This window comes from Aythya fuligula, chromosome 2 (assembly GCF_009819795.1).
Source record: "Aythya fuligula isolate bAytFul2 chromosome 2, bAytFul2.pri, whole genome shotgun sequence".
Lineage (NCBI taxonomy): Eukaryota > Metazoa > Chordata > Aves > Anseriformes > Anatidae > Aythya > Aythya fuligula.
The window spans coordinates 55,785,068-55,812,791 of record NC_045560.1 but is presented as its reverse complement, the minus strand read 5'-3'; the positions used below and the strand labels follow the sequence as shown (position 1 = coordinate 55,812,791).

General features: G+C 39.1%; 1 protein-coding gene across 1 annotated transcript in view; it reads left to right on the top strand.

Moving 5' to 3' along the window:
• CNTNAP2 (contactin associated protein 2) overlaps positions 1–27,724 on the top strand; it is a 1,149,595-nt gene that overhangs the window by 770,964 nt on the left and 350,907 nt on the right. The window contains 1 exon segment of the mRNA XM_032182107.1: positions 19,213–19,332. Within this exon segment, the coding sequence (XP_032037998.1) occupies positions 19,213–19,332 (120 nt within the window).

Genomic DNA, 27,724 nt, shown 5'->3' with positions numbered 1-27,724 from the left:
AAAATTAAGAATTGCTACTTTTCTTCCTAAAAACAGCCAGATTTTTACTGGAAGGGAAGAAGATCTCTCAAAAAATGCTAACTGCCTCCAGTTACAACTTCATAATAGTGCTGTTTTCTGTGATCTAGCTGGATGAATATATGAGATATTCATATTGAACATAGAAGTACAATGGAAAAAAAAAGACTCCCAAAGATCTCTTTGTTTCTTCCAGTTTGTCTGACTGAAGAAAAGGTGATAATAAGGATTCTGAAAAGGCTGTACTTTCTCCAGCAGATTCTCTAGGGCAGGTAATGAACTCTGTGTCATCCCTCGGGTATAAGACTTCAGGTTAGTCACCTCAAAGTCTCTGAGAATTTTGAAGATTGCTTTAAGAGGAGACACCCATCCATGCTGGAATATAGCCTTGAAAATAGAAAATGATATAGACCACCTCAGGCTCTTCCTGGGGTGGAGAAGAAGCAGCTGAGCACCCCTTCTGGAATGGGCTACTGAGGGTAGAACCCAGGTTCTAAGCAGACTTACTATGTCAGATGTCATGAATATATTTGAGCTGACTCTTTGATGGGTAGTTTTTGTTCAGGGGAAAAAGTGTGTTTTTCTTGGGATGTGGTTATGTTTTGTGCATGAAAGCAATAGAAAAAAAATGCTTTTTTTTTTTTTTCTTTCTTTTTTTTTTTTTTTTTTTTTTTTCTCAGGTTTCTCAGGCTCAGGTTGGAAAGAACCTTTAGGATCATCTAGTTCCAATCCCCCTGACATAGGCAGGGACGCCACCCACTAGATCACGTTTCCCAGGACCTAATCCAGCCTGGTCTTGAGCACCTTCAGGGATGGGGCATCCACAGCCTCTCTGGGAAACCAGTTCCAGTGCCTCACTACCCTCTGAGTGAAGAACTTACTCCTAACCTCTAATCTAAATCTCCACTCTTCCAGTTTAAAACAATTTCCCCTTGTGCTGTCATTATCTGAGCACAAAGTCGCTCCCCATTTTTCTTATAAACCCATTTTAAGTACTGAAGAGCAACTATGCGGTCACGCCAGAGCCTTCTCTTCTTTAGGCTGAACTTTCACAGTTCTCTCATCCTTTCTTAATAGGAGAAGTGCTCCAGCCCTCTGATCATCTTCGTAGCCCTCCTCTGCACCTGCTCTAATAGCTCTGCATCCTTCTTGTGCTGGAGGCCCCAGACCTGGATGCAGCACTCCAAGTGGGGTTTCACAAAGGCAGAGCAGAGGGGGACAATCACCTCGCTCCACCTGCTGGCCACTCCACTGTTGATGCAGCCCTGGATGCAGTTGGCTTTCTGGGCTGCAAGCATGCACTGTTGACTCATGTTGAGCTTTTCATCTATCAGAACCCCCAAGTCCTTCTCTGCAGAGCTGCTCTCAATGAGTTCTTCTCCATCTGTACTCTTATCTGGAATTGCCCCAACCCAGGCGCAGCACCTTTCACTTGTTGAACCTCATTAGGTTCACATGGGCCCATTTCTCCAGTTTGTCCAGGTCCGTTTGGATGGCATCACTTCCTTCTGTTGTATCAGCTGCACCACTCAGCTTGGTGTCATTTGAAAACTTGCTGAGGGTGTACTCAATCTCACTGTCTATTTCATTGATAGAGATATAAACAGTACTGGTCTGAGGACAGACCCCTGAGGGACACCACTCATCACCAGTCTCTACCACTCTCTGGGTGTGACCTTCAAGACAACTTCTTATGCACTAAATTACCCACCCTTCAAATCCATCTCTCTCCAATTTAGAGATAAGCGTGTCATGTGGGACCTTGTCAAATGCCTTACAGAAGTCCAGGTAGATGACATTGGTTGGTCTTCCCTTCTCAACTGATTCAGTTGCTCACTCATAGAAGGCTACCAGATTGGCAAAATTTGCCCTTGGTGAAGCCATGCTAGCTGTCCCAGATCACTTCCTTGTCTTGCATCTACCTAGACATTTCTTCCAGGAAGATCTCTTCCATGACTTTCCCAGGCACAGAGGGGAGGCTCACTGGTCTGTAGTTCCCTGTGTTTTCCTTTCTACCCTTTTGTAAAATGGGAGTGATGTTTCCCTTTTTCCAGTCACCAGGGACTTCATCTGACTGCTAGAACTTTTCAAATACGATGGAGAGAGTCTTGGCAATTCCATCAGCCATTCCCCTCAGGACCTGGAATGCATGTCATCAGGCCCCATGGGCTTGTGCCTGTTCAGTTTAATCAGGTGGTCTTGAACACGCTCTTTGCTTACAGTGGAAGGGACTTTACTTCCCCAACCCCTGCCCAGAGGTTCAGGGACTTGAGAAACATGGGAAGCCTGACTGGCAGTGAAGACTGAGTCAAAGAAGCTATTGAGTACCTTAACCTTCTCCATGTCTGTTACCAGTTCTCCCTTCTCATTTATCAGAGGGGATATGGCCTCCTTGGCTTTTCTTTTTCAGCCAAAGTACCTACAGAATCCCTCTTGTTATTTTTTTTGCATCCCTTACCAAACACAGTTCCATCAGTGCGTTGGCTTTCCTTATCCCGTCTCTGCATGTCTGGATGGCATCCCTGTACTTTTCACAGACCACATGTCCTTTCTTCCACTGCCTGTGCATTTTATTCTCATGCCTCAGTTTGACCAGCAGGTCCTTGCTTTGCCATGCTGGTTTCCTGCCTTCCCTGCTTGATTTCTTATACATGGGGATGGAGAGTTCTTGCCCTCTAAGTGTCCTTAAAGAGTTGCCAGCTCTGATCAGTTCCTCTGTCCCTAATGATGGTTTCCCAGGGTATCTCATCCACTCATTCTTTAAATAGTTGTAAGATTGCTCTTCTAAAGTTCAGCATCTCGACTTTGCTCTTTTCCAAGCCCATATTCCTTGAGAACAAAAACATCAGCCAGGGCATAGTTGCTTCAGACCAGACTGCCTCCCATCTTAACCTCTTTAATAAGTTCATCTGCATCAATGTGAAACAGGTCCAGTAACGCTTCTCCTTTGGTTCGTTTACCCAATACCTGGACCACGAAGTCATCCTGAACGTATTCTAGGAAACTCTGGTATTGCTCACAGCCTGCTGTGTAGTTTTCCCAGCAGACATCCACATGGTTGAAGTCCCCCATCAGGATGAGTGTGAGAGTGACGCTTCTTGTACTTTAAGCAAGAATGCTTCATTCACAGGCTTCCCTTGATCGGGCAGCCTGTAGTGTACCCTGACTACAAGATGTCCTTTATTGGTGTGGTCCTTTCAACCACAAGCTCTCAATCTGTCTGTAGCTGTTTCTCAGAGGCATTTCTTTGCAATCAATCCCTTCCCTAATGTAGAGGGGAACATTCTCTCCCCTTCTTACCTGTCTTTCTCTTCTGAAGAGTTTGTAGCCCTTTATTCCAGTGTTCCAGTTGTGTGATCCATCCCACCACATTTCCATGATAGCAGTCAGGTCATATTTGTCTAATTGCATCATGGTTTCCAACTCCTCCTGCTTGTTTCCCATCGTGCATGCATTGGTGTAGAGGCACTTTGGCTGGGCATCACATTTCCAGAAGAACCCTTCCTTATTACTTTTGGACAGCACACAAGTATTTCCCTGTTGTTTCTTAGAGTGACAATGTTCTCAGGTTTGCTTTCTTCACTTAGAGGTACATCCCCTTCACTCGCTGCATCCAGTTTAAACCTGTTGTTACAAGCCCAGATAGCTTACTGTCCAGAACGCTCTTGCCCCACCTGGTCAGCTGCACTCCATTCAGTGTCAGCATGCCTGGTTTCTCAAAAGTGCATCCAAGACCATAGAACCCCAAACCTTGAGCACATCACCAGCCTCACAGCCAATCATTCATTTGGTCCGTTCATCTCCTTCTGCTTGGATCCCAGTCACCAACTGGGAGGACAGAGGAAAATACTACTTGTGCTCCTGATCCCTTCAATATCTTTTTGAGGGACATAAAGTCCTTTTTGATATTTTGGAATCTCCTTGTGGCAGCATCATTTGATCCTATGTGAAAAAGCTGGAAGGGGTGGTAGTCTTTGTGACCTACCAGACTTGGTAGCCTCTTTGTGATATTGTAAATGTGGGCCCCAGGCAGGCAGCAAACCTCTCTGGAGAGATTGTCCATGGGTCAAACAGGAACCTCAATGCCTCTCAGAGAGGAGTCTGCAGTGACTAACACTCTTTCATGCCTTTTTTGTGGCAACAATTCCGATGCACTTGGGAGACTGAGCCAATTTGTGTGAATGTCCTTTCTGAGGTTTTTACTAGTTCTTCTGGAGTCCTTCCCTCCTGCTAGAACATTGTCTCTATTGTGCTGAGGCACTTAGGGGAAGGGGGAGACTCCTCCTCCAGCTCCAAGCAGAGACAAGGATCTATTCTCCCGTGTCATGTGAGTCTTTCACAGATGTTGGTTCAGGGCTGCAAACTTGTTTATCTTCCCCTTGCCAGGACTTAAGGCAGGGCTGTTGCTCAAACCATGTCAGCACATAATACTATTTGTCAATCTCCTGCTCAGATTCCTGGATGCTACATTGCCTGGTGAGTTCCTCTCACCTCAAGAGAGAGATCCTCGGGAAGTCTCTTTGGGTGTAGGCATCCAACCGGAGATGTTGTGGCCCCCCTGTCTGGGTTTCATCCCTAGCCTGGCAGGCTCAGTGGGTGGACACCATTTCTGTTGTAGCAGAAGGCTCTTCCTCTGTTGCTACTAGAATACAAAATGATCCACCTTACTCCCTGCCTGCATGCACTGCCACCCTGACTGCCACACCATGTCCTGGTTGCTCATGCTCCCCAGGGGCTGCCTTTGTACAACAGAGGGCGACTGTGTCTAGCTCTGCTCAAGCCTTGACAGCCGGGCCTCGTGAGGGCTGCTGGGTCCTGGTGGCTGCCTCGAGGGGCCTCCATGTAGGGACTGCCTTGCACGCTGCAGTCCCCAACTCCGCTGCAGAATGCATCTGCCCTGGAGCCAATTGTCTCAACTTATCAGAAGACCTCACCTCTTCTGATAATACTAAGGCTTCTTGTCTCATGTTGGGCCTGGCTGGCAACCCTGAAAGGGTCAGGAATCTTTTGTCACAAGCTGAACCCAAGAATAAAGTTTTGCACTTTAAAGAAAATGGAAGAAAATGGACAGCAAAGGAAAGGACAAAATACAGAAATTCATGTGAACAGTAACAAACCATGGTATCTCAGTTTCCTTCTGCTTTGATTGCTTTAGAACAGTGTTTTATGTGATTCCTGTAGGGTAAGCAGGCATTTTTGATTAAGGACAAATATTTACTTGTGTTTTGTGCAATATAATATGCCTTTATAATTAAAAGGACAAGATTTAGATTACAGTAGTATCTGTGTGGCTTTAGTAGTAAGTAGCCGTAGAAAAAAATTATTGTCAATCCTCTTACGCCAATTCTCTTTCCACAGTGTATAATGTAGAAGGTATTTTTTGATACAGCTTGGTTCTTGTTTATGGATGCTACCTTTCTCAACCATCATATTCATATTCCAGTATACTCAAGCTTCTGTATTATCCACATTGACCCTTGTCACCTGCAGGCAGGAGCTGAAGAGCTGTGATGTTTCTTTTTTACTGGCTCTCTCTCTTTTCTTTTCTTTTCTTTTTTTTTTTTTTTTTTTTGAGTTTTATGCTCCTTCATAATTTAAATGGATGACAATGCAGGCAAAAATGTAGGACCAATATCTATTAGCAGAAGTAGGTGTTAGATATCAGTTATATTTCATAACTGTTGCTATGAAATTTCACCTTCGCTTAGACAGCTATGATTATCTTGGTTAGACAAGACTTTTGGCAGAAGTAATGACAGGTTGAAAACACAGGAACTCCTCAAATATTTTATTTAAGCCTAGTGAATTCTGTAGGTCTGTTTACTTTACTGAAAAGTGGAGATGCTACTGATTAGTAAAAACTGTTTTTGTTTATAGTATTAGAAGTACTTAAATGTGTTGATCACAGAATCACAGAATTACAGAATTTCTAGGTTGGAAGAGACCTCAAGATCATTGAGTTCAACCTCTGACCTAACACTAACAGTCCTCCACTAAATCGCTAAGCTAAATCGCTAAGCTCTACATCTAAACGTCTTTTAAGACCCTCCAGGGATGGTGACTCCACCACTTCCCTGGGCAGCCCGTTTCCAATGCCTAACAACCCTTTCGGTAAAGAAGTTCTTCCTAACATCCAACCTAAAACTCCCCTGGTGCAACAGAACTGTTTTGTTTGTGATGTGTTTTTTTGTTTTTTTTTTTTTTTTGTTTTGTTTTGTTTTCCCTCAGTAAAAGTCTTAGTTGTACAGCTCATCTAACACCACTACTTTTGTTTTACTGCAACCGTAGAGTCTTTCTTAGAATCTCATCTTGCAAATTTTTAAGCTTTTGAAGCTTTTACGTTAGGGAATATGGATGAATTAATCATCTGATCACTTGTTTAAAAAGCTTTTAATTATTTTTTCTTGTGACTGTGGTTCTATTTTGTTTGGTATGTTTTCAATATGGTTTTATATTCAGAAAGAATTAATAGATGCTCTGAAACCTAGAGGAAAATGTAATGCAGTTTCTCACTGCTTTTGTTTTATTTGAAGCTATATCTGGGACTGCTACTTGAAGACAATGCAGAAATTATTGCATTTCTGAGATGCATGCTCAGTCTAACTGAGCTGCACTGGCTTGTTAAACCTTTTTGAATTTCTTAACTAGGCTCCTTTCAAATCTATTTTTGTTTTCTTCATTTCCATGTTTCTGAATTTCTTTGTGCTTGCCTATCAACCTCAGTAGTTTGTTTCTTTCTTTTATTTTTTCTTTTCTAATCATCTGCTCACATTATTTTTCTTTTCACCCACTCTTTGTATTTGCCTTTTTCCAGCAGCTTAGATGACAGTCATCAAATATATTCTGCAGATTAAAAAGCTGTATTGGACAGAAGTTGAGAGCTTCACCCAGGTTCTAATCACTTGAACTACTTATCAGGCAACATGTTACTAATAACAGAAAAAGATGTGTTTAACATCACTGTAGCTGAGATGCAGGAATCTGTAGGAAGTTTAACTGCAACAGTAAATGATTACAGGAGTTAAGTTGTGTACTTTGACCTTGCATGACATTTGACATGTATTCGCTATGCAATGCTTTCTGTTAGAAGAAAACATGTCATGCCAGATCAAACAACCCAAAAGAGGCAAGGCTGCTGCAGCTCAATGTCCTGAGGTCCAACCAATAGCAAGCCTAAAGACAGGCTTTGTGTGTGTGTGTGCCCAACAGGCACCCATATACACAACATACATACATAACTGAGTAGGTTGGAGGTCCTCCTGGAAGGAGTATATATACTTAAGTACAGGTCAGATCTCTCCAGCATCTGTGCTCAGAGACATGGTGTGCCCATTGGTTGGTGCTGGATCCCAATCTCCCCAGCTGCTGACACCAGGACATACAACACTTGAGGTGGTAGTCCAACTCCAGTTGCTGGTGCAGACCATGGCATGCACACACACACACGGCTGGCCAGGACTTTCCAGGTCCCTGTAACTGACACCTCTGCTCCCTATGCACTCACTCACAGAGATACCTAGGCACTCTCACACACAAAGCTAGCCCTTAAAAACCCACTAATCCTCCCTTGCTCCCAAGCCACTTTCACCTGGTTGCTAGCTAGTCTGGCTCAATCTTCTTTAGACATCACACACCTGTATTGGTCCTGTGTCTGTCACCATAGACACAGGGGCCCTCCAACCTGTGGTCTGACTTAGATGTTGGCACTCACACCCCACATACACACATGCATCCAGAATAGAGAGCCCCTCAACCAGGAAAAATTTAGAAGGGAATTTGATAAGAAGGCAGGACAGACTGTGCTGTTCATGTGCAGAGCAAAACCAGAAAAGTGTACTGACCAGCTAACTATTTATACTTTTCCCTCTTTTTCTCATGCTTTTTCCTTCTCCAGGTCCCCTAAACCCCTCCTATTTCTTGCCTTTGATTCTTTCTCTGAACATCCTATATGTCCTCTATGATCCTAAAGTGCTCTTCCCCTGCATCCTATAATGTATCCTACCCCTAGACAGCAGCCCCCTTAGTCCAGAATGTTGATGGGAGAGCTGCTCCCAGTGACTCATGGTGATGGGTGTCACACCTGGACACTGGGGCTGATGGTTCTGCTGAGACAACTGCAAGGAGGACCCCATACAGGACATTCATTCCTCTGTAGTCCTCAATTTGGGTTGCTGCCAGCCAATGTGTCCCTGTGCTCCTTTGGGATTGTACAGATGGATCTTTGAGCTGGTGGCTCCTGTTATGGGCCTGGGAGCAGACGGGCAGAGGATTATTTGGGTTCCTCTGCTGCAATTGCATGTCTGAAGTCATCTGTAGGTGTGCAGATGAGCTTTTGGTACACTTTTCTATGATTCCATCCCCTCAGTAAACAGTCTAAATACATACTCTGAATTGCTGCTATTTAAACAGCAGTGAAAGAGAGTGCATGCCAACCAGTGCAACCTCCAATCTATGTTACTAATTTCACAGCTCATCCATTATGTGAATGAGATGTGAAAATGATTTCCAGTAAGTTGCCAGGACACAATCATTCCCACTTGAAAGTAGTAGAGAGAAAAATATGAAAAAAGAGACATGGAGCAGATGTTTCTGCTGACATTTTTTTGGCAGTTAAAAATGTTGAATTCTGTTGGTGTTGTGAGTTGCTCAGTGATTTATGGAAATGACAAAGATGATGCATTGGTTCTAAATTGGTGTCATATTGATAGAGGATGTTTTCATTGAGATAATGTAAATGCTGATATGAGCATTTGTTTTCATAATGTCTTAGTTCTTTTCTGTTTGCTGGAACAAGTGCTCAGTTTCTCCAGAAAACATTTGTTTAGGTGTCTGTAAATCTGTATGTACAGCCATTGTTTTATAGGTAATTTAATTTTTATTGTTGGTGTGTGTATATATTTTTTTGTTTTTTCATATATGTTTTTGGTGTAAGGCTTTAATAATGCTTATTTTATTTGACCAGTAATATCTTTTTTGATAATTTGAATAGGTTTTATGCCAGTGAAAGTTGTACTAAGTATGGTCAAGCAAGGTACCACATTTTCCTTCATGGGATTGCAGGTCGTGACTGTTACAGTGACAAAATTATTTGGGGAACAGGGGTGGTGAGGCTTGGGAGAGGATCAGGAAACAGTGACAAATACAACTGTCAAGGCCTATAAAAGTAACTATTAAGGCTCCTTAAATTATCATGGGAATAATGGATTTTGGAATTAGTATTCATAATAAAACCTGACATTATAATCTCTTCACGCTCTGTAAAGAGAAAGTGTCTTTGTACAGTTGGGCATTATTTAACATTGATAATGAAGTTCAGGACTTAAGATAGACCAAACACCTTGTTATCCAAGGCAGGAAAGAACTGGTATGAACGTGGTGGGGAAAAAAATGTAGTTTTACTGTTTGTAACTGCCATAGACATCTTGTGTTAAAATATTATTCCATATATTTACATAACTTTTACCTAAATTTACATCTCCCCTACTTTTGGCCCTCATATAATTTGCTAAGATTTTCATTTGTGTATTTCACTACACTTCATATTGTAATCAGGTGTTCATTTTACACAGCTGGGAAATTGTGAATTCAGGCTTGCACCTTGTCTCCTCTTCTCTTTTCTATTGCCTTGTCAATACAAAGTAAGTGGGAGTGGGAGCAGAAATCACACCCTTTCTTCAGGGTATGGATTTTTCAAGTTTAGATTTTATGCCAATCTTGAAACCTTTTACATGGAAGACTGGGTTGATATTGGTTGTTCTCCTGTTGACTCCAGCTGGAGAAGACTCAAACTCAGCATCCCTGAAGCTTCCTGTGGCTGGAACCAATGTAAAACCAGCACAAGTACTTTGAATATCCAATAGTTTCTTTGTCAGTCTTCCCCCACCAGATGCAGTGCCTGGTTATGGTTTACAGCTACACAAATATGCCAAACCATCCACATTTAAAATGAATCCATGCCTTTATGTGGAGCTTAGCATGACTTGCCATTTTCAGTTTCGAATGTTTATATCCTGAACAGTGTTTATTTCAGTCACAGAAAACCATATCAGAATGTGGTTTTAAAAAAATGTGTTTGTCTGTTCTTGAATGATGTCATTCTCCAAAGTACCTTGTTAAAAACTGGTGTCTAATTATACTTCTTTCTTGAGTTGTCTGAAGGCTGACATTGTTACAATGGTGCTAATTGCCAAATTTATGGCTTCTAATTTTAAATCACTTCTAGGTTTGTTAAAAAATCCATTTTTGATCAGGTATTTGTTTCTAAGTTCATTTTTCTTCCCTCCACCCTCCCCAAAGGAATGTAAGAGCCAACAACAGAGAAACAGAAACACCTATTTGTTTGCTATAAAGGGATTTTTTTTCTTCTATATTTATAGCAAATTCCTGGGTAGAACAACTTTGTGGTAACTCATATTGCAGTTTTCACCCTCATGGCAACAGAGTTCTTTATTATCCCAGTGGCAAATAAAATCATGCTCTTTCTTATCCTACTGTCTACTTTCCTCCCTTGGTTACCACAATGGTAATTGTCTTGTTTATCACTGGCAAAAATGAGCCTAAAGTCAACTTGACACAAATTTGGCAAATTTCCGCACATCTTATTATTTTTTTTTCTCTGTGTTTTAATTTCTTTTCCATTTCTACGGGGCATATTTGAATATTGCACTAATAATGAGAATCCTTTACAAGTTCATTATCTCACAGTAGGAGGGGAAGGGAGAGTGTAAGGCATGTACAGCAGCTGGGAAAGCAGCAATCCATAACTTCAGAGCTTTAAGAAAGATGAAGCTTAGATCAATGGCAGCAGGAAAAAAGCTTGTGCTCAGTCATGAAGGATGGAAAATTTTTGCCATGTGACAACCAATGCAGCAATGGCCAGAAAAGTACACTGGTCCAGCCATAAGCACCATAATTCTATCTGTAGGTTTACCTTCACAGAGTCACAAAATGGTTAAGGTTGGAAGGGACCTCTGGAGGTCATGTGGTCCAACCCCACTACTCAAGTAGGGATACCTACAGTAGGTTACCCAGGACCATGTCCAGGTGGCTTTTGAAGGTCTCCAAGGAGGGAGACTCCATGTAAATGAGAAGAAGCAAATGACTGACAGATATCAACAGAATCAGGCAAGCATCTATTTATTTCACCAAGTGTCTCAGGATGCAACCATTAATAGTCCACCATCTTTTTCCTGTTTGTGGTCATGGTTGCTAGACTTTGGATTATAAGAACTGTTTTTAGTTATCATATTAATTGTAGTTACAAAAGTCATATGTAGTTGTGTTTTGCAATACATGCCTAGTTGTCTAAATTTGTATAGTGCTTGGTTCAGCAAACCTAACCAAGTAAAGCTAGCAAAATGAGATATGGATAATTTGGAGTACTTCTTAAAATTAGCAGAAATGGACAAGAACTATGTGGTGAGAACTATGAAACCTTAAAGTGAGTTTTGTAGTCTCAAAGGGGGGAAATTCTAGTCTTATGCTTAAAAGAACAGGGAAACCTTGAAGAGAACCAGGAAACTGGTAGCCTTGAGCTAGCAGAAGCAAGGGAGATAAGAGATGAAAGCTAAAAAACAAAAAGGAGGAAAACAGCTGAAGGAAGATTCCAGGCTGAGCCATGGTAACCATTTGCTCTTTAAGGGTTGTTAACATATTTAAAAAAAAAATAATCAAAAATGCAAATGTATGGACTTGTGGGATTGGTGTTCCCCTCCTTGCTGGTCCTCTGACGGACCAAGCTCAACAGAGATAAGTTATGCGAGCTAAAATAACCAATCAAAAGTAGTCAGAGATAGTTCCACAAGATAGCTGTGTATAAATAATGGTGATTCAAGTGAGAGGTGTGCTTGCTTTGTGAAAGATTGCCAAGCACCTAATTCTGCAGAATTATGTAATGAACTATTTAATTAAAAGACCTTCATGTGTATTCTATGTGTGATTTTTTATTTTTTATTTTTTTGGCAAGGCACACCAGCACAAACCTACAGATAACACAACCTTTCAGGGCTAATGCTAGTGCTCAGTCACTCACACTACAAAGAAGTTATTCCTCCTGTTTTTCATTTTGTACCTGCTGCCTCTTGTCCTATAACTGGGCACAACTGAAAAGAGTCTGGCTCTGTCTTCTTTGTGCTCTCTCCTCAGGTGTTTATACACATAGATAAGATCCCCCCTGAGCCTTCTCTTTTCCAGGCTGAATAGTCCCAGCTCTCTCAGCCTTTCCTCACAGGAGAGGTGCTCTAGTCCCTTCATCACCTTTGTGACCCCTCCATTTGACTCTTTCCAGGACTTCATGTCTCTCTTGTCCTGAGGGTCCAGAACTGGACACAGTATTCCAGGTGTGGCCTCCCTGATGCCAAGTGGAGCAGAAGGATCACGTCTCTTAACCTGCTGATGATACTTTGCCTAATACAGCCAAGGATACTATTAGCCTTCTTAGCAGCAAAGGCACAGTACTGACTTATGTCAGACTTGGTGTCCACCAGGCTTCCTAGGTCCTTTTCTGCAGAGCTGCTTTCTACCTAGGTGGACCCCAGCATGTCCTGGTGCCTGGGATTGTTCTTCCTGTCATTTTCTTGGCTGGGCTAGAGTTAATTTTCTTCATAGAAGCTCACACAATGCTGTATTTTGGATTTTTGATGAAAGTAATTGTGATAACACACCAATGTTTTTAGTTGTTGCAGAGTAGTGCTTACACAGAGCCAAGGATTTTTCAGCTTCTCATGCTGCCCGGCCAGGTAGGAGGCTGGGGACGCACAAGGAGCTGGGAGGGGACAGAGCTGGGACAAGTGACTCAAACTGACCAAAGAGATATCTTATGCCTTATAATGTCAAGCTCAGCAGTAAAAAACTTGGTTAAAGAAGGAGAAAGGGGTGATGTTTGGAGTGATGGCGTTTGTCTTCCCAAGAATCTGTTAAGCATGATGAGCCCTGCTTTCCCGCAAGTGGCTGAACACCTGCCTGCCGATGGGAAGTAGTGAATGAATTCACTATTTTGCTTTGCTTGCATGTACAGCTTTAGCTTTACCTAGTAAAGTGTCTTTATTTTGAACCACGAGTTATTGTGCCTTTAGTTCTCTGATTCTCTCCCCCATCCCACCTGTGGATGCCAGCAGCTGTGTAGTACTTAGCTGCCTTCTGGGGGGAGGAGGGGGGAACCTCCCCAGGTGCAGAACTCTGTGCTTTTCTTTGTTGAACTTGACTGTTTTTTGGTTGGTTGGTTGGTTTTGTTTTGTTTGTTTATTTTTAATCATTCTGTCAGGAAAATAGATGTTAAAGCTTTTTGGGACCAAGGTGGTTTAGATTGTCTTTAAGGTTCATCTCAGTCATATGATTCTGCTGTTAACACTAAATACGATCAACAAAATGATTCCACTCTTTCTCCTCTCCTCTTTTTTTTTTTTTTTTTTTTTCCTTCAAAAATAATTTGGACCCAACTCAACAACCTTTTCCTGGAACATCTTGTATAACAATGTAATAATTATCTAATTATGTTAATAATGGCAGAACTAAACCAGGATTAAGATAAGGTTAAGTTATCTTGCATTTGAACTTCCGTGAGTAAGATAGCTGTGCTATGTGTAATAGGTTCTTACTAATCTCACATGGCCACAGTACAAGGATGGTATGGTTTTGAGCTCTTGTAATTCATGTCTGAACTGACCAACTGCAAGAGCAAACCAAGGGCCCCTTCAATGGCTGTGTTTTAGGAAAAAAGAGAAAAAAAAATGTCAAATATTAATTTCACACTGAAGGTATGTGGAGATGCCAGGGGCTGGGCTTGCCTTTAGGACTGAAATTGCTTGGTTTTGTTTGTTTCTCAGCCTTAAACCTAATTAAGGCTGAGAAATTCTTCTTGCTCTTGGTTTTATCTCTTGGTTTAATCTCCCACGTTCCAGAAACATGAGTACAATGGCTTTGTCTTTGGCCAGTCAAAAGACAGTAATTTTGAAGTGTACTATAATTTGATGAAAGTATGCCTTTAAAAAAAAAAAAATAGAAGTTGAGGATATATGAGGTTAATAGTATTTAGGTATTTATAACTGGGGTATTTGGGGAATTTTCAATGTTCTAATTAAAAATAATTAATAGGTACTTAAAATGTGTAAAACATCTATTTCTATGAACACTGCTAAAACATAGCAATATCTTTATGTGGTCAGGCATAATCTCAGTATTTTGCAAAGATTACTTTCCTTGTCCATTTTTGCTGGTATTTCATTCCTGGAAAAATGATCTAAAACTTCACAGTATAATAAAAAATAGCTGTACAACTCTAGAGATGTAGAGTCAGAAGATTTTGCAATTAATGTTAATTTCTAAAATTGCAGGTATGCCATTCAGTGTAAAACTATTTATTGAGTAATTTTGTTTTTTTCTTCCCCTTTCTTGTGCTTTTAAGCCCTTTAAAGGAGCTCAGGAGCTGAAACCAACTTGGGTGACCTAAATCCAAGCACCTTATAATTCTATTTAGCTTTCAATATATTTCTGGGAAGTTGAAATTAATGGAGAGGAGTAGAAGGACTTTGTGGATCTGATGTACTTCCTACTTTTGTCACTTTTATATTCATTTAATTCTATCATTTCCTGTGAATCTACTCCTTTCTTACACCCTCATAAAGCTAAGGAGATTTACTCTTGCATTAGCAGAAGTTCAGAGGAGTTTATCCCCTGCCGCAGCCATGTTCACCGACAGAAACAAAATGCATTTCAATACATTCATTATGTTACATAGTGCAGACTAACAAGCTAGGTCTCGTATTTATAATGAGCTTTGTACTTATAAAAGGAAGATATTTGTTAGCCCTAAATGAAAACTGCTTTTTACATAGTGTTACAGAAACTTTAGTTCACCAAGGTGCTACTGAAACTCTGTCACTTTACAGCATGTAAAGTGACAAGAGTTCTTAAAATCTTTTCTGTATTTCAGTTATTCTGCATTCTAGAAATAACCAGCAGCTGTGTAAGCTGCATGGGATAACTCTTGATCTTCACTCCTGTCAGAAAGTAAAACAGGATTAAGACCACATTTCCCTCAATGATAAACAGACATTTAAATCTAAGAGATGACTGCTTCCCAAATTTTGGCAAACAATCTGGAGCTAGAAAAAAACACTATTAGGTAAACTTGTTGTCTGAACTTTTCCCCAGATATTTAAAATATAGGATCCTAAAACTAAGAAAGAAATGTTTTCCTTGATCACTACCTCCCTTTTAGGGTTCAGATAAGCAGTTCTTTTGGGAGAAGAGAACCCATGAGTATATAAAACAATGAAAATGATGTAGATATCTGTGTTAGTTTTTGATTTACTCCTAAGTTGTTCTCCCTTACTCTGCTTCCCTAGCCTAACTTTTGTAAAAAGAAAAACTTCATACATCAATATGTGCTAAAGCCCACTGTTATGGATGCTAGCTTAGTCAATAGTGAATTACAAAATGCATTGTAGTTGTTTTTGTCAACTGATTAAAATGACTAGATTTCTGCTTAGGCTACTACAGTTAAAGAAGCTTGGTGTTTTACACCAAGAGTTTAAATGAAGTTTAAATCAGAACTCAGATCACTGTTCTGTCCTGACCAGGTTTTCATCACTTTTTTCTCATTGACAGTTTTTGATGTGATATGAAAGAATGTCAAGTTGATAGAGAAAGTCATTTATAGAGTGTGTTCTTTTTGTTTTGTTGTGGATGGCTGGTTGGTTGGTTTTTGGTTTGTTTGATTTGTTGTTGTGTGTGTAGTTGTTTGTTTTTGTTTGTTTGTTTGTTTTTCACTCTTCTTATCAGAAAGAATATTATTAACCTTCTTTTGATTTAATACTTGGATGTATTACGTTAGAAGTTGCTTATCTGGCCAGAAATGCAGATGTAGTGAGTTTTATCTTCATCTTGAAAGATTTTGATGTTTAATAATATTCTGAATTCCATTAAGAGTATATATTGTGTATTTGGACCAGCTGCCAAGAAAGCAAATGCACATTTTTGCTATTTTACTCCTACTTCCAAAAATCTGTGCTATGTGTCTTTCTGTTTTTTTTTTTTTTTTTTTTTTTTTTTTTCCCCTATCTCCCAGAAGAAATCCTCAGTAAAAACCTTTTCCTGTTCCTGTTCCTGCAGGCATTTCTCCTTATTTGCATATGTACTCTATGTGCATATGTACATCTATATGTTATATCCAAGTCTTGAATTTTGCTGACTTGTCTTTCCTGGATCTCTTAATTGTTTTCTTTATTAATGCTTTGATTGTGCCATGGTCTCTTCCTTGCTGTATTTTGTTTTCATTTTCATATGGGATTTAATTAACTTGTTGTCTTCCAAAGCAATGACTTGTTAAATACTTGTCCTTTCATCTGTTATACGTTTTCTTTGGGTTTCTTAGAACTTCTGTTTTTACCTTTTCACCCTTACACGTTTGACTAATCTTTCTGCACCATTTCAAATGCCATAAAAGGAAGGACTGAATCATGATATGATCCTGTGGCATCCTGTCTTCTGCTTCTCTGAGTTCTTGGTATCATGCCTTACCCTGCTTCCCTTCAAAGCCTAATCTTCCTAAGGCTTTCCACTTCTGTTCTGCTGTTTATATTAGTGACTACCAGTAGACATCTGAATTCAACATAAAGGTCTTTTTCTTTCATCAAATGTTTCCATATACCAGAACATGATTGTTTCCTATTGAATCTCAATTACGAATTATTCTGTTATAATATATTCTATTATAGAATATAATAATATATTCTATTATACTAACTTCACTTATCCTTTCATTTTATTCCCGAATTCCTGTTACATGATTTGTACATTACTGCTTCTTAATTCAAGATCTGTCTTTTCATTTTTATTTATTCCTGATAATACATTTTCAAGGTCTTGAGGTATACATCTACATCAGAATAAAAACTGCCAAAATCCCATCACACCCTCATATTTTTCCACAAATTGAATTTATTCAGAATATCCCAATGCATTGTCTTTATTTCAAGAACTATCTTCATCTCCATTGTTTGGTGTTCAACATTTGGTTGATGCTTAACAAATGCTGACTTACAGAAATTTATCCTTTTTGTGCTGTTAAATAACTACCAAACACTTAGTTCTCCCATTCCAGAAGAATAGAAAGCAGGGGACTGAATCTTTAATTTTCTGTAAACTATTCCATGTCATTGGATAAATGAACAGTATAACTTGTTAGCTTTGTCTTCTCTATTATACTTTTTTTTTTTTTTTTTTTTTTTTTTTTATTTACGGTAGCATCTCTGCTCAAAGACTGACTTATCTTCTTGAAAGGAGCTAAGTTGGAGAAAAATGTCATGTGGATTTACATATAGATTTGGATACTACAAAGCTCCTTTAGTTTTCTGAAACAGTTTAAAAATGAAAAAAGTCCCCAAATTTCCAGAAAATCATAAAGAGTATTTGTAATCTTCTTTGCTTGACCTTGAATTGATCTATTAAAATTTGTGACACAATGTCACAACTACATTAACAAAGATGCTATTTTGTGGTTACACTGAGATAATGTGTTGAGAGTTAAAGATATGTTTCTGGAGAAAAAACAAACAGATTATGAATTACTTAATATCTTGTAACTGAAAATCTGTATAAAATGTCTGCAAACAGTCAGAGTATCTCCTTGATAATGAAATAATCTGTTGATTTTAGTTTGGGGAGCAAGGAGGGGAAATGTCTTGGAATATTTCACAATTTAATTACAATGTCTACTTATATTAAATTGAATTTAGACCCTGCAATGAACAAGTAAAATCTTCCAGAAAATTATTTTTCTTATAGCATCAACAAAGAGATTTTCTTTATGCCTGTATCTTTTGCTTTGCATTTATGCCCCATCAAAATTGAAGATTTCTTTTCAGCTCCACTGTCCTTCCTGCATCTTGATAGTTGTTTGGAGGTCTTTAAATGTTTGTGTGCACATATATGTATGTGATCAGTCACCCACTTACAATCAGCACCCAACAAAACAGCTCATCCTTTTGGACATTTGAAATACAGCTGGTGTTTTCAGATCAGCTGTAAGAATTGCCAACAAATAGATTAAATTGTAGAGTGGTTATGAAGTGGTTAAACAAACATTTCATTTATTTTATCAGCTGATTGATTAATTTCAAACAAAAAAACTTGTAACATTTGGTCCTTGCACAAGAGAGAAGACTTACAAAAAAAAAAAAAAAAAATAGTAGTCATTTTTTTGTCTGAATTTGCATTTAAAATATTAATATTTGTATAACTTTTAAATATATAACTTTTCTGTACATAAAGTGACTGCTGTTGTTTGTTTATAGATACTGCACATCAAAATAGTCATGTATTACAAGGAAAACCTGGGCATTATTAGAAAAGCATCTCAACAATGCTTGATATATTCTGATATCTGAGCATTGTGTGTTATCTTCATAACACAACCTGACAAGCAGTTTTATGAGGTGAAATAAAAAGTGGTATACAGAGGTCAAGGAAAAATAAGAAAAAACCTCTGCTAAGTTGGTTAAACTTCTTCCAGTAAACATGAAGAAATTTTAGACCTTGCTGGGACTTATGTAGATATGTAGTAATGTAATTGCAGAGCTGTATAGAGACATGTATTATGTGTAGTGAGAAATTTCACGATTTTGAAACTATTTTATTCTGAGTTACAATAATACCCCAAAAAATCTAATATTTACTGAAAAAAAAAATCAAAACCTTTTTGATGTATATCTTTAAAGAAAACTAAAGGGAAAAGTATGTTGTATCAATAGAAATCTTCTTTTGTAATATACAACTTAAACAACAACAACACGAAAACACTTAAAAAAAAAAAAAAAAAAAAAAAAAAAACACTGTATAAACAAAGTTCTAAACCAAGGTATTTTCAAAAAAAGGTTTTAAGTTACTCTCGAAAAATCTTTGGTTGTTCCTCCCCTCCAACACTTTCCCCCAAGTTGTTAGAATTCTCTCCCTATTCTGACTTTTTCTTATGTGTAGAGGGAAAAATAAATAAATAAATAAATAAATAAATAAGCCTTAAGTTTTTAATCACTTCTGTATTTTTTGGAAATATTTATTTTCTATGAAAGTTATTGACATTATTTTAATGTCAAAGGTATAGTTCTTTATACAAATAAGGTCAATTTACTGTTATTATGGATTTATTTCTGCTCCAGGATTTGAAGATACTTATTGTTGTATTTTATTTTATTCCAGCTATTTATGAACTCTCTTGTGAAGCATACAAACACTTGGGCAAAACTTCAAATTACTACTGGATAGATCCAGATGGCAGTGGGGCACTGGGACCTTTGAAAGTTTACTGCAATATGACAGGTAACTGCATTATATTTGCTAATTCTTTTTTTTTTTTTTTTTTTTTTTATTATAACTGGGAAAAAGGGGAATTTCATAATTCATATTTTTTGGCAAAAGAGAAATAATTGTTGAGAGCTTTTCAGGAGAGGGGACAACTGTAGTCACCATGCAGTATATTCTGAGGAAAGCAGTAACTAATCCATTTTATAAGCTTTTTAAATTAGAGCTGTTAATTAACTTTAACAGGCCTTTGTATCATCAGTGGTGCATTATATATATATATATATATATATATACACACATATATATATGCGTATATATATATGTATAGCTATTTACCAAAACTGTTGTGTATCAGCATATTTTTGTAATCTTTTTTTGGATTTCAACAAAGCTTTTGATACTGTTTCTCACAGCATTATTCTGGACAAAATGTCTAGCACACAGCTAGATAAATACATAATACGATGGGTGAACAATAGGCTCAAAGGGTTCTGGTAAATGGGATTACATCAGGCTGGTGGACAGTCACTACCAGGGTTCCCCTGGGCTCCATTTTCCCCGGGGCCAGTGCTCTTTGATATATTTATAAATAATCTGGATGCAGGCCTCAAATGCATACAAAATAAATTTGCAGATAACACTAAGTTAGGAGGAGCTGTTGACTCTGTTGAGGGTGGAGAGGACTTCCACAGAGGACCTGACAAATTAGAGGTCTGGGCAATCACTGAGGACACGAAACTTAATGAGCAAGTGCCAGATTCTGCACTTGAGATGAGGCAACCCTGGATATATGTACAGACTGGGTGATGAGAGACTGGAGAGCATTTCATTGGAAATAGATCTGGGGGTTCTGGTAGATGACAACTTGAATATGAGCTTAATCTGGTAGCCAAAAGGGCCAACCACACCCTGGGGTGCATCATGCATGGCACTGCTAGCCCGCTGAGGGGATTGTCCTGCTCTGCGCTGGTGCTGCCTCACCTCAAGTACTGTGTGAAGTTTTGGGCACTGCCCAAAACTTCATCTATGAACAATATTATTGTTCTTATTATTGTTGAACTATAATAACTTATTATTGTTGAACTATTAGAGAGTGCTCAAAGGATGGCACCAAAGACAGTGAAAGGTCTAGAGGAGAAGACTTGCTTTTTTCATCCTAGAGAAAGAGGAGACTGAGGGAAGGCCTCATGGCAGCCTGCCGCTTCTCACAATGGGGAGTGGAGGGATAGGCACTGAGCTCTACTCTCTGGTGACCAGTGATAGGACCTGAGGGGAGCAGCATGGAGCTGGGACAGCTTGGGGTCAGGCTGGGTGTTAGGGAAAAGTTATTCACCAAGAGGGTGGTCAGGGACTGACACAGGCTCCCTGAGGAAGTGGTCACAGCACCGAGACTGCTAAATTCAAGATGTGTTTGGACAGCACTTTCAGACGTATAGTTTATTTTTGTGTGGTTCTATGTGTAGCTAGGAGTTGGACTTGATGATCCTTGAAGGATCTTGAAGGTCCATGATGATCATTGAAGGACTTGAAAGTCCATTTCAAACATGGGATATTCTATGATCCTCTCATCCAGTGGTTCTGTATTTGTTGAAAACTATTTCAGTAATGTCTGTGGTCCAAAGGCAACTTTCTCAACATGTCAGATTATTTTTGTCTATCCAGGTATTATTGACTTTCCCCCATCTACCACCATAGGAAGCGAATAAAGTTTATTTACAAGAAAAATCAGTTGTGTGACTCTTTGTCATTTTTTTTAACTGGTACTAGAATGACTTATCTTAATTACCTTCAAGTAATTTAATGAAGTGATATATATGGTCTCAGAAATTTTGGTTTTGTTGTGTGGAATTTTAATTTTTCTGCCTTTAACACTGGTTTTGCTTGGATAATATCCCATCAGGGCATTCTCACAGATATCCTGTCTCAGTCACCTGCATTGCCATGTTGAGGCAGAAAAATATGATAGTGAAAAATGAAAATGGGGCATTGTTTTGTTCCAGGAGTTCAGTATTTATTTAATCTATTAATACATGACAATTGTCTCAGCTCTTCTTTCTGATGTGAAATATTGGGCAGTTGATACAGCAGATGTATCCCCTGACTCTCTCCAACTGTCAGCATAATAAGTTTGGATTTGAATTATTTGCACTGTAAGTCTGGCATATGTGTGATTCCTCAGACTTCATCAGCAGCAGCTTGAACATGAAGGTACTATTACAAGTTGAAACAGTAAGAGTAACTGCCTCTCTGGCAGGTTTGAAGCATGTACAGCGCATGCAACAGACCCAACAAGAGCTTGTAGGTAGACAGCTTTTTGGAGGACCAGAGAATACTATTCTTTCATATTCATATTATTCAAACACAAATTTATGTGTTTGAATAATAAATGCATATGTAGAAAAAAGGAGCCTGATCTAAGCTCTGGGTTTGCAGTAAGTCCGCAAGTGCTTGGACTGGAGAGAGGTCAGCCAATTTATACTGAGAGACACAGGTGTAAAGGCAGTCTTTCAAATAAGTGGATCCTGACCCATTTATGGCTTTTTAAATCATAACTAGCACCTTAAACTGTATCAGTAACTAATCAGACAGACACCGCAAGGAACAGTGCCAAGAATTCCTGATATATTATAGCGATTTCTGCTATTCAGAAGAACTGCTGTGTTCAGCACTAGCTATATAGCTTTTGGGTACTCTTCAAGGGTAACTTTGTAAAGTGAAAATACAGTGCATTAGTGGTGTCACGCATGAAAAAAATACAGCATTGCTCATTTATTTTAGAAATAAATATACAGTAGAATGTCTTAGTAGTGTGTCCAAAACTGCAAAAAAGCAGATAAGAAAATTAAAAGTAACAGTTTCATTTTCCTAATGTTCCTTGTGTACAAACAGTTCCAGAGTTTCTGTGAACTTTTCAGAGCCAGTGAGAGGATACTGTAGGAGATTTAGTTCTAATGCATTTGTATACCATGCATGCTGTGTAAAAATAATTTTACATTTTAACAGAATTGCTCTCATCAGCAGTTCTTTACTACAATATAAACACATATTGTGCTAAAATTCATGTAACTCATTACTTACATTTTAAAAATAATAACCTAATAGAACTATTTATTCATTAAAATGCAAATGACTGCAAGAAATATGTGAAAATTGATAAGAAGAAATTTTAACCTCCACTTTTAAAACCAGAAAGCTACTGACAATCATTCTTGGATAGCTTTGCAAAGCACTATTCATAGCACATCACCTATACACATACTGTTTATTGCATCTATTACAGCTTTTATTTTCTTTTAATTATCATCTTAAACATTGAAGGTGGGGAGATGAGCTCCATTCTTATATGAAAATTCACAATCTAAACCTTGATCTGAACTGATAGAGAGCATTTTTGGTAATATATGTATGAGGGACAGAAGAGGCAGAATCAAGTTATTTGAAGGCTTTACTGTTCATAAATAACATATTTCTGTAGAATTCCATAGCAATGACACATATCTTGTCATAGAACAAAAGGCAATATAGCATATTAGCATAAAAGCTGAATTATCAGATTGTTTTAGCATGAAAACTGTGCAGGCTTCTGGCATTACTAGCACTATATTTGAAAAGGAACCTAAACTAACTGAATTCCGTTTTGTTTTGTTTTGTTTTGTTTTTGGGGGAAGGTGAAATGAATAACCTACAGATCTAGCTGTAATGAATAGCATATGGAGTATACTAAATATAAAATGTATTTCCGCATCTGACATGATAGTGATATTTCATTTTAATAGAGACGTCTTTAACTGAATTTCTCTCTCTAGTACAAGAGTCAAATCTAAATGTTCCCATGAACCCAATCTATTAAACAAGCACCTTTATATTAAATTACTACTCAAGATGCTTATACACACTTCAAATATCCTTCATTCAGGTGGAACTGGCACCTAAGAAGTCCTTAATGACCAAAAAGGTAACATAAAAAGTAACTTGATAGTTTTGCTCCTAGGAAAAAACAAGTTCACAAGAAGATTGGGGTTATTACCAAAGCAAGTAATCATCTTTTCAAAAACAAGATGATTTAATGATTACATAATACTTTCACATGTACTGCAGATAATTCTACTAGTGGAAAATTTTACAGACTAAGCTGCACCCTCACTTATGTATAAACCTTAAGGGAAGAGGCAATAACTTGAAAAGTCACTAAAATTTTATATTTAGAAATTGGATCTTTAGCTCTTGAGGGTACTGTATCACAGATATTGCATTATAGAATCATAGAATAATGGCCTGGGTTAGAAGGGACCTCCTAACCCCCTGCCATAGGTGGTTCTAGTTCCAACCCCCCCTCCATTTAATCTCATTTTCTTCTCCTGTTCCTCTGAGGAGAGGGAGTGAGAGAGCAGTTGAGGTTGACTTTAGCTGCCCATCAAAGTGAAAACACCACAGTGATTCACATATTTTATAGAGTCATAGAGTCATTCAGATTGGAAAAGACCTCTAAGATCATCTAGTCCAACCTTTAATGTAGCACTGACAAGTTCACCATTAACCCATGCTACTCAATTCTGTTACTATATGTTGCTTGAAGACCTCCAGGGACGCTGACTCAACCACTTCTCTGGGCAGCCTGTTCCAATAATTTACAACCCTTTCAATAAAGAAATTTCTCCTAATATCCGACCTAAACTTTCCCCAGTACAACTAGAGGCTGTTTACCCTCATCTTGATGCAAAGAAGAAGAGCCCGATCCCCACCTCACTACAACCTCCTTTAAGGTAATTGTAAAGTACAATAAGGTCTCCCCTGAGCTTTTTTTTTTTTTTTTTCCTCCAAACTAAACAACCCCAGCTCCCTCAGCTGCTCCTCAGAAGACTTGCTCTCTAGACCCTTCACCAGCTTTGTTGTCCTTCTTTGGGCATGTGCCAGAACCCCAATGCCCTTATAGTGAGGGGCCCAAAACTGAACACAGTATTTGAGCTGTGGTCTCACCAGAGCCGAGTACAGGTGGACAATCATTTCCCTAGTCCTGCTGGTCATGCTATTTCTGATACAAGCCAGGATGCTGTTGGTCTTCTTGGCCACCTGAGCACACTACTGACTCATATTCAGCTGGCTATCAACCAATACTTCCAGGTCCCTTTCTGCCTGGCAGGTTTCCAGCCACTCTTCCCCCAGCGTGCATCATTGCATGGGGTTGCGCCCCAGGTCTAGGACCTGGCACTTAGCCTTGTTGAATGTTATACTGTGGCCTTGGCCCATTGGTCCATCCTTTCCAGATCTCTTTGTACAGCCTTCCAACCCTTGAGCAGATCAACACTCATGCCTAACTTAGTGTTGTCTGCAGACTTAATGAGGGTGCACTCAATCCCCTCATCCACATCACTGATAAAAATATTGAAGAGACCTGGCCCCAGTACTGAGCCCTGGGGAACACCACTAGGAACCAGCCTCCAGCTGGATTTAGCTCCATTCACCATGACTCTTTGGGCTCATTTACCTAGCCAGTTCTTAATCCAATGAAGCGTACACACATCCAAGCCTTGAGCAGCCATCTTCCTCAGGAGAATGCTGTGGGAAATGGTGTGAAAAACCTTACTGAAATCTAGGTAGACCACATCCACAGCCTTTCCCTTGTCTACTGACCACGTCATCTTGTTGTAGAAGGAGATCATGTTTTGTCAAGCAGGACCTGCCTTTGTTAAACACATGCTGACTGGGCCTGTTCACCTGGTTGTCCCATAAATGCTGCATGATGGCACACAAGATAATCGTCACCATAACCCTTTCCAGCAGTGTAGTCAGACTGACAGACTTATAGTTTCCCCATCCTTCTTCCAGCCCTTCTTGTAGATGGGCATCATGTTTGCTAACCACTGGTCTACTGGGACCTCCTCTGACAGCCAGGACTGATGATAAATGATGGAAAGTGGCTTGGTGAGCACTTCTGCCAGATCCCACAGTACCCTCAGGTGGTTCCAATCTAGGCCCATAGACTTGTGTATGTCTATGTGGAATAACAGGTTGCTAACCATTTCCTCATGGATTATGAGGTCTTTGTTTCCTTGTGTGGTGGTTTTACCGTGCTGGGCAGCTAAACCCCACAACCGCTCTCTCACTCCCCCTCCTTTAGATAAGGAGGGGGAGAAGTAAAGCAAAGAACAACTCACGGGTTGAGATAAGGATAATTTAATTAAAGGGAAATAATTATAATAATTAAATAAAGACTACCATGAACTAAACAATTTACTAAGGGGAAAATAAAAGGGGAAAGGGGAAAAAGGGAGGAAAACAACAAACAAAATAAATGAAAGCTATATGGAAGTGCAGAGGAAAGAAATTACTCTCTACTTCCCACAAATGAGCGATGATTGACCACGTCCTTGAAAGCAAGGCCTCAACGCACGCAGCCGGTGTTCGAGAGGAGGACCGACGTCTTCTCAACGAGAGCCCACCCCTCCTCTCTTCTTCCTGTTTTCCACCTTTTATTGCTGAGTGTGACACCACATGGTATGGAATATCCCTTTGATTGGTTTAGGTCAGCTGCCCTAGTGATGTTTCTCTCCTCACTTTTTTGCCCACCCCCTAGGAGGGTTAGAGAAAGGCCCAACGCTGTGCCACTGCTGCTCAGCAGTAGACACAACACTGGTGTGATAACACTGCTGTTCCAGCTACAAGTACAGAGTACGGCACTGTATGGGCTGCTGCCGGGAAAGTTAACATTCCAGCCAGACCCAGTACACCTTGTCCTTATCTACCTTGTCTATTCAGGGCGCTGAGTACCAGGAGAACTAGTCTTGCTGCTAAAGACTGAGGCAAAGAAGGTATTAAGTACCTCTACTTTTTCCCTGTATGTGTTCAGAATGCATTACATATCCCAAATGTGTCAAAAAAACAGTCATCTTTTTCTTTGAAAAACTGAAAAGAAAATTACATTACAGTAGACAGCTTCTGGGTATATTTCTGGGCATAGTCCATGTCCATCATTAGTGTGTCTTAATTTAGGAAACTGCCAAATGTCACAGTCCTGTCAGTCACAGGTGTTGCTTTGATAGCTAAAAATTGTTGTTTTCTAAGATATCCCAGCCATTTAAGAGTGCAATCAAAATCTTGGAAGTACATGTATGCATGTGCTTCTAGCAGCTATTCACAGTCTCTATGAACTACTCCATATTGTAAAAGAAATTCCAGAGCCCTATTGTCTTTATATTCTCCTAGAGCTATATACTGACAGTGCCGTGTTTTGGTAGTGATGAGGAATCGAGCACTTAAATTTTGTGTCATCACAATGCAGTTAATGCATTTGATATTTCACATTTAAAATATCTATTCCTGCTGTAGCAACACAGCTTTTAAAAATATACGGTATATAATGGAAAAATCAGCAGTTTTCCAAATACTTAAGAAAGAACTATGTACATGAAGGTTTTTGGTTCTGTTTTATTTTTCCCTCAACAGAATTAAAATGTTTGCTTAGTACTAGCTGGAACTTTTCAAATGAATGCACTGGTTATGGAAGTATTTTCCTGGAAGCTGTTTTGTGACACAGTGTGTAACGATTAGACAGCTTTTCATTTTTTCCCAGTTTGTGATCTTAGGTCAATAGGGAACTCTTCCAAAGCTCTGTCATCTAAGGCTGAGCTTTTATCCTGTTTTGGAGACAGGTCCACAATGCAAAAGTAACATCTGAATTCCAGCAGGTTCCAAATATTGGAGGTTTCTATCTCAGTATCCAGTTTAAGGCTTTTTCCTTTAATTATCACGATGACAGTAGCTGTGCTGGAAAGAACTGCTATTTTAAGATATTTGTTGGAAGATGTAAACTTTGAGTATATTACAGCTTCATCCCATGCTCCGTGTGATGTTATGTGTTTCTGAATCTCTAGGCTTGATTCAGTTTCCTCAGGCAAGTTTTGATTTCAGTCTCACTGAGAAAGAAATAAGAAATAAGTTAACATCACTCCCTATTTTTCTGTTTCTTTCTCTTTTTTCCCTTCTTGACCTGAGGTGGAGGAAAACTTATCTATAAGTTTAATCTGATTTTATCTTGTGTAAGTTCTGCAAGAATCTTGAGAGGAAAGGGTGAGAAAGAAGTAGAGGAACAATGCACAGGGACCACAGATACTTAGTTAATTTACCCCAATGTCTATACAAATGGTACTGCTGGTCAGTGATTGACCAGCACTTCTATAGTTCCTTATGTGTTTCTGCTGAGGGTAGGGAAATTGTGCTGTTTCTTCTGTTTCATCATTTAGACCACTGATACAAAGCAGAACTAAAAGGTTTCATAATCCGTTTTGCCAGGAGATATATCAGTTATTTTTTTTCTTGAAGTCATTACGCCTGTGATATAGCTTTTATCTCATTTCAGTACCCAAATAGATGCAAGCATAATGGCTCCATTTGAATGGTACTTACCCTG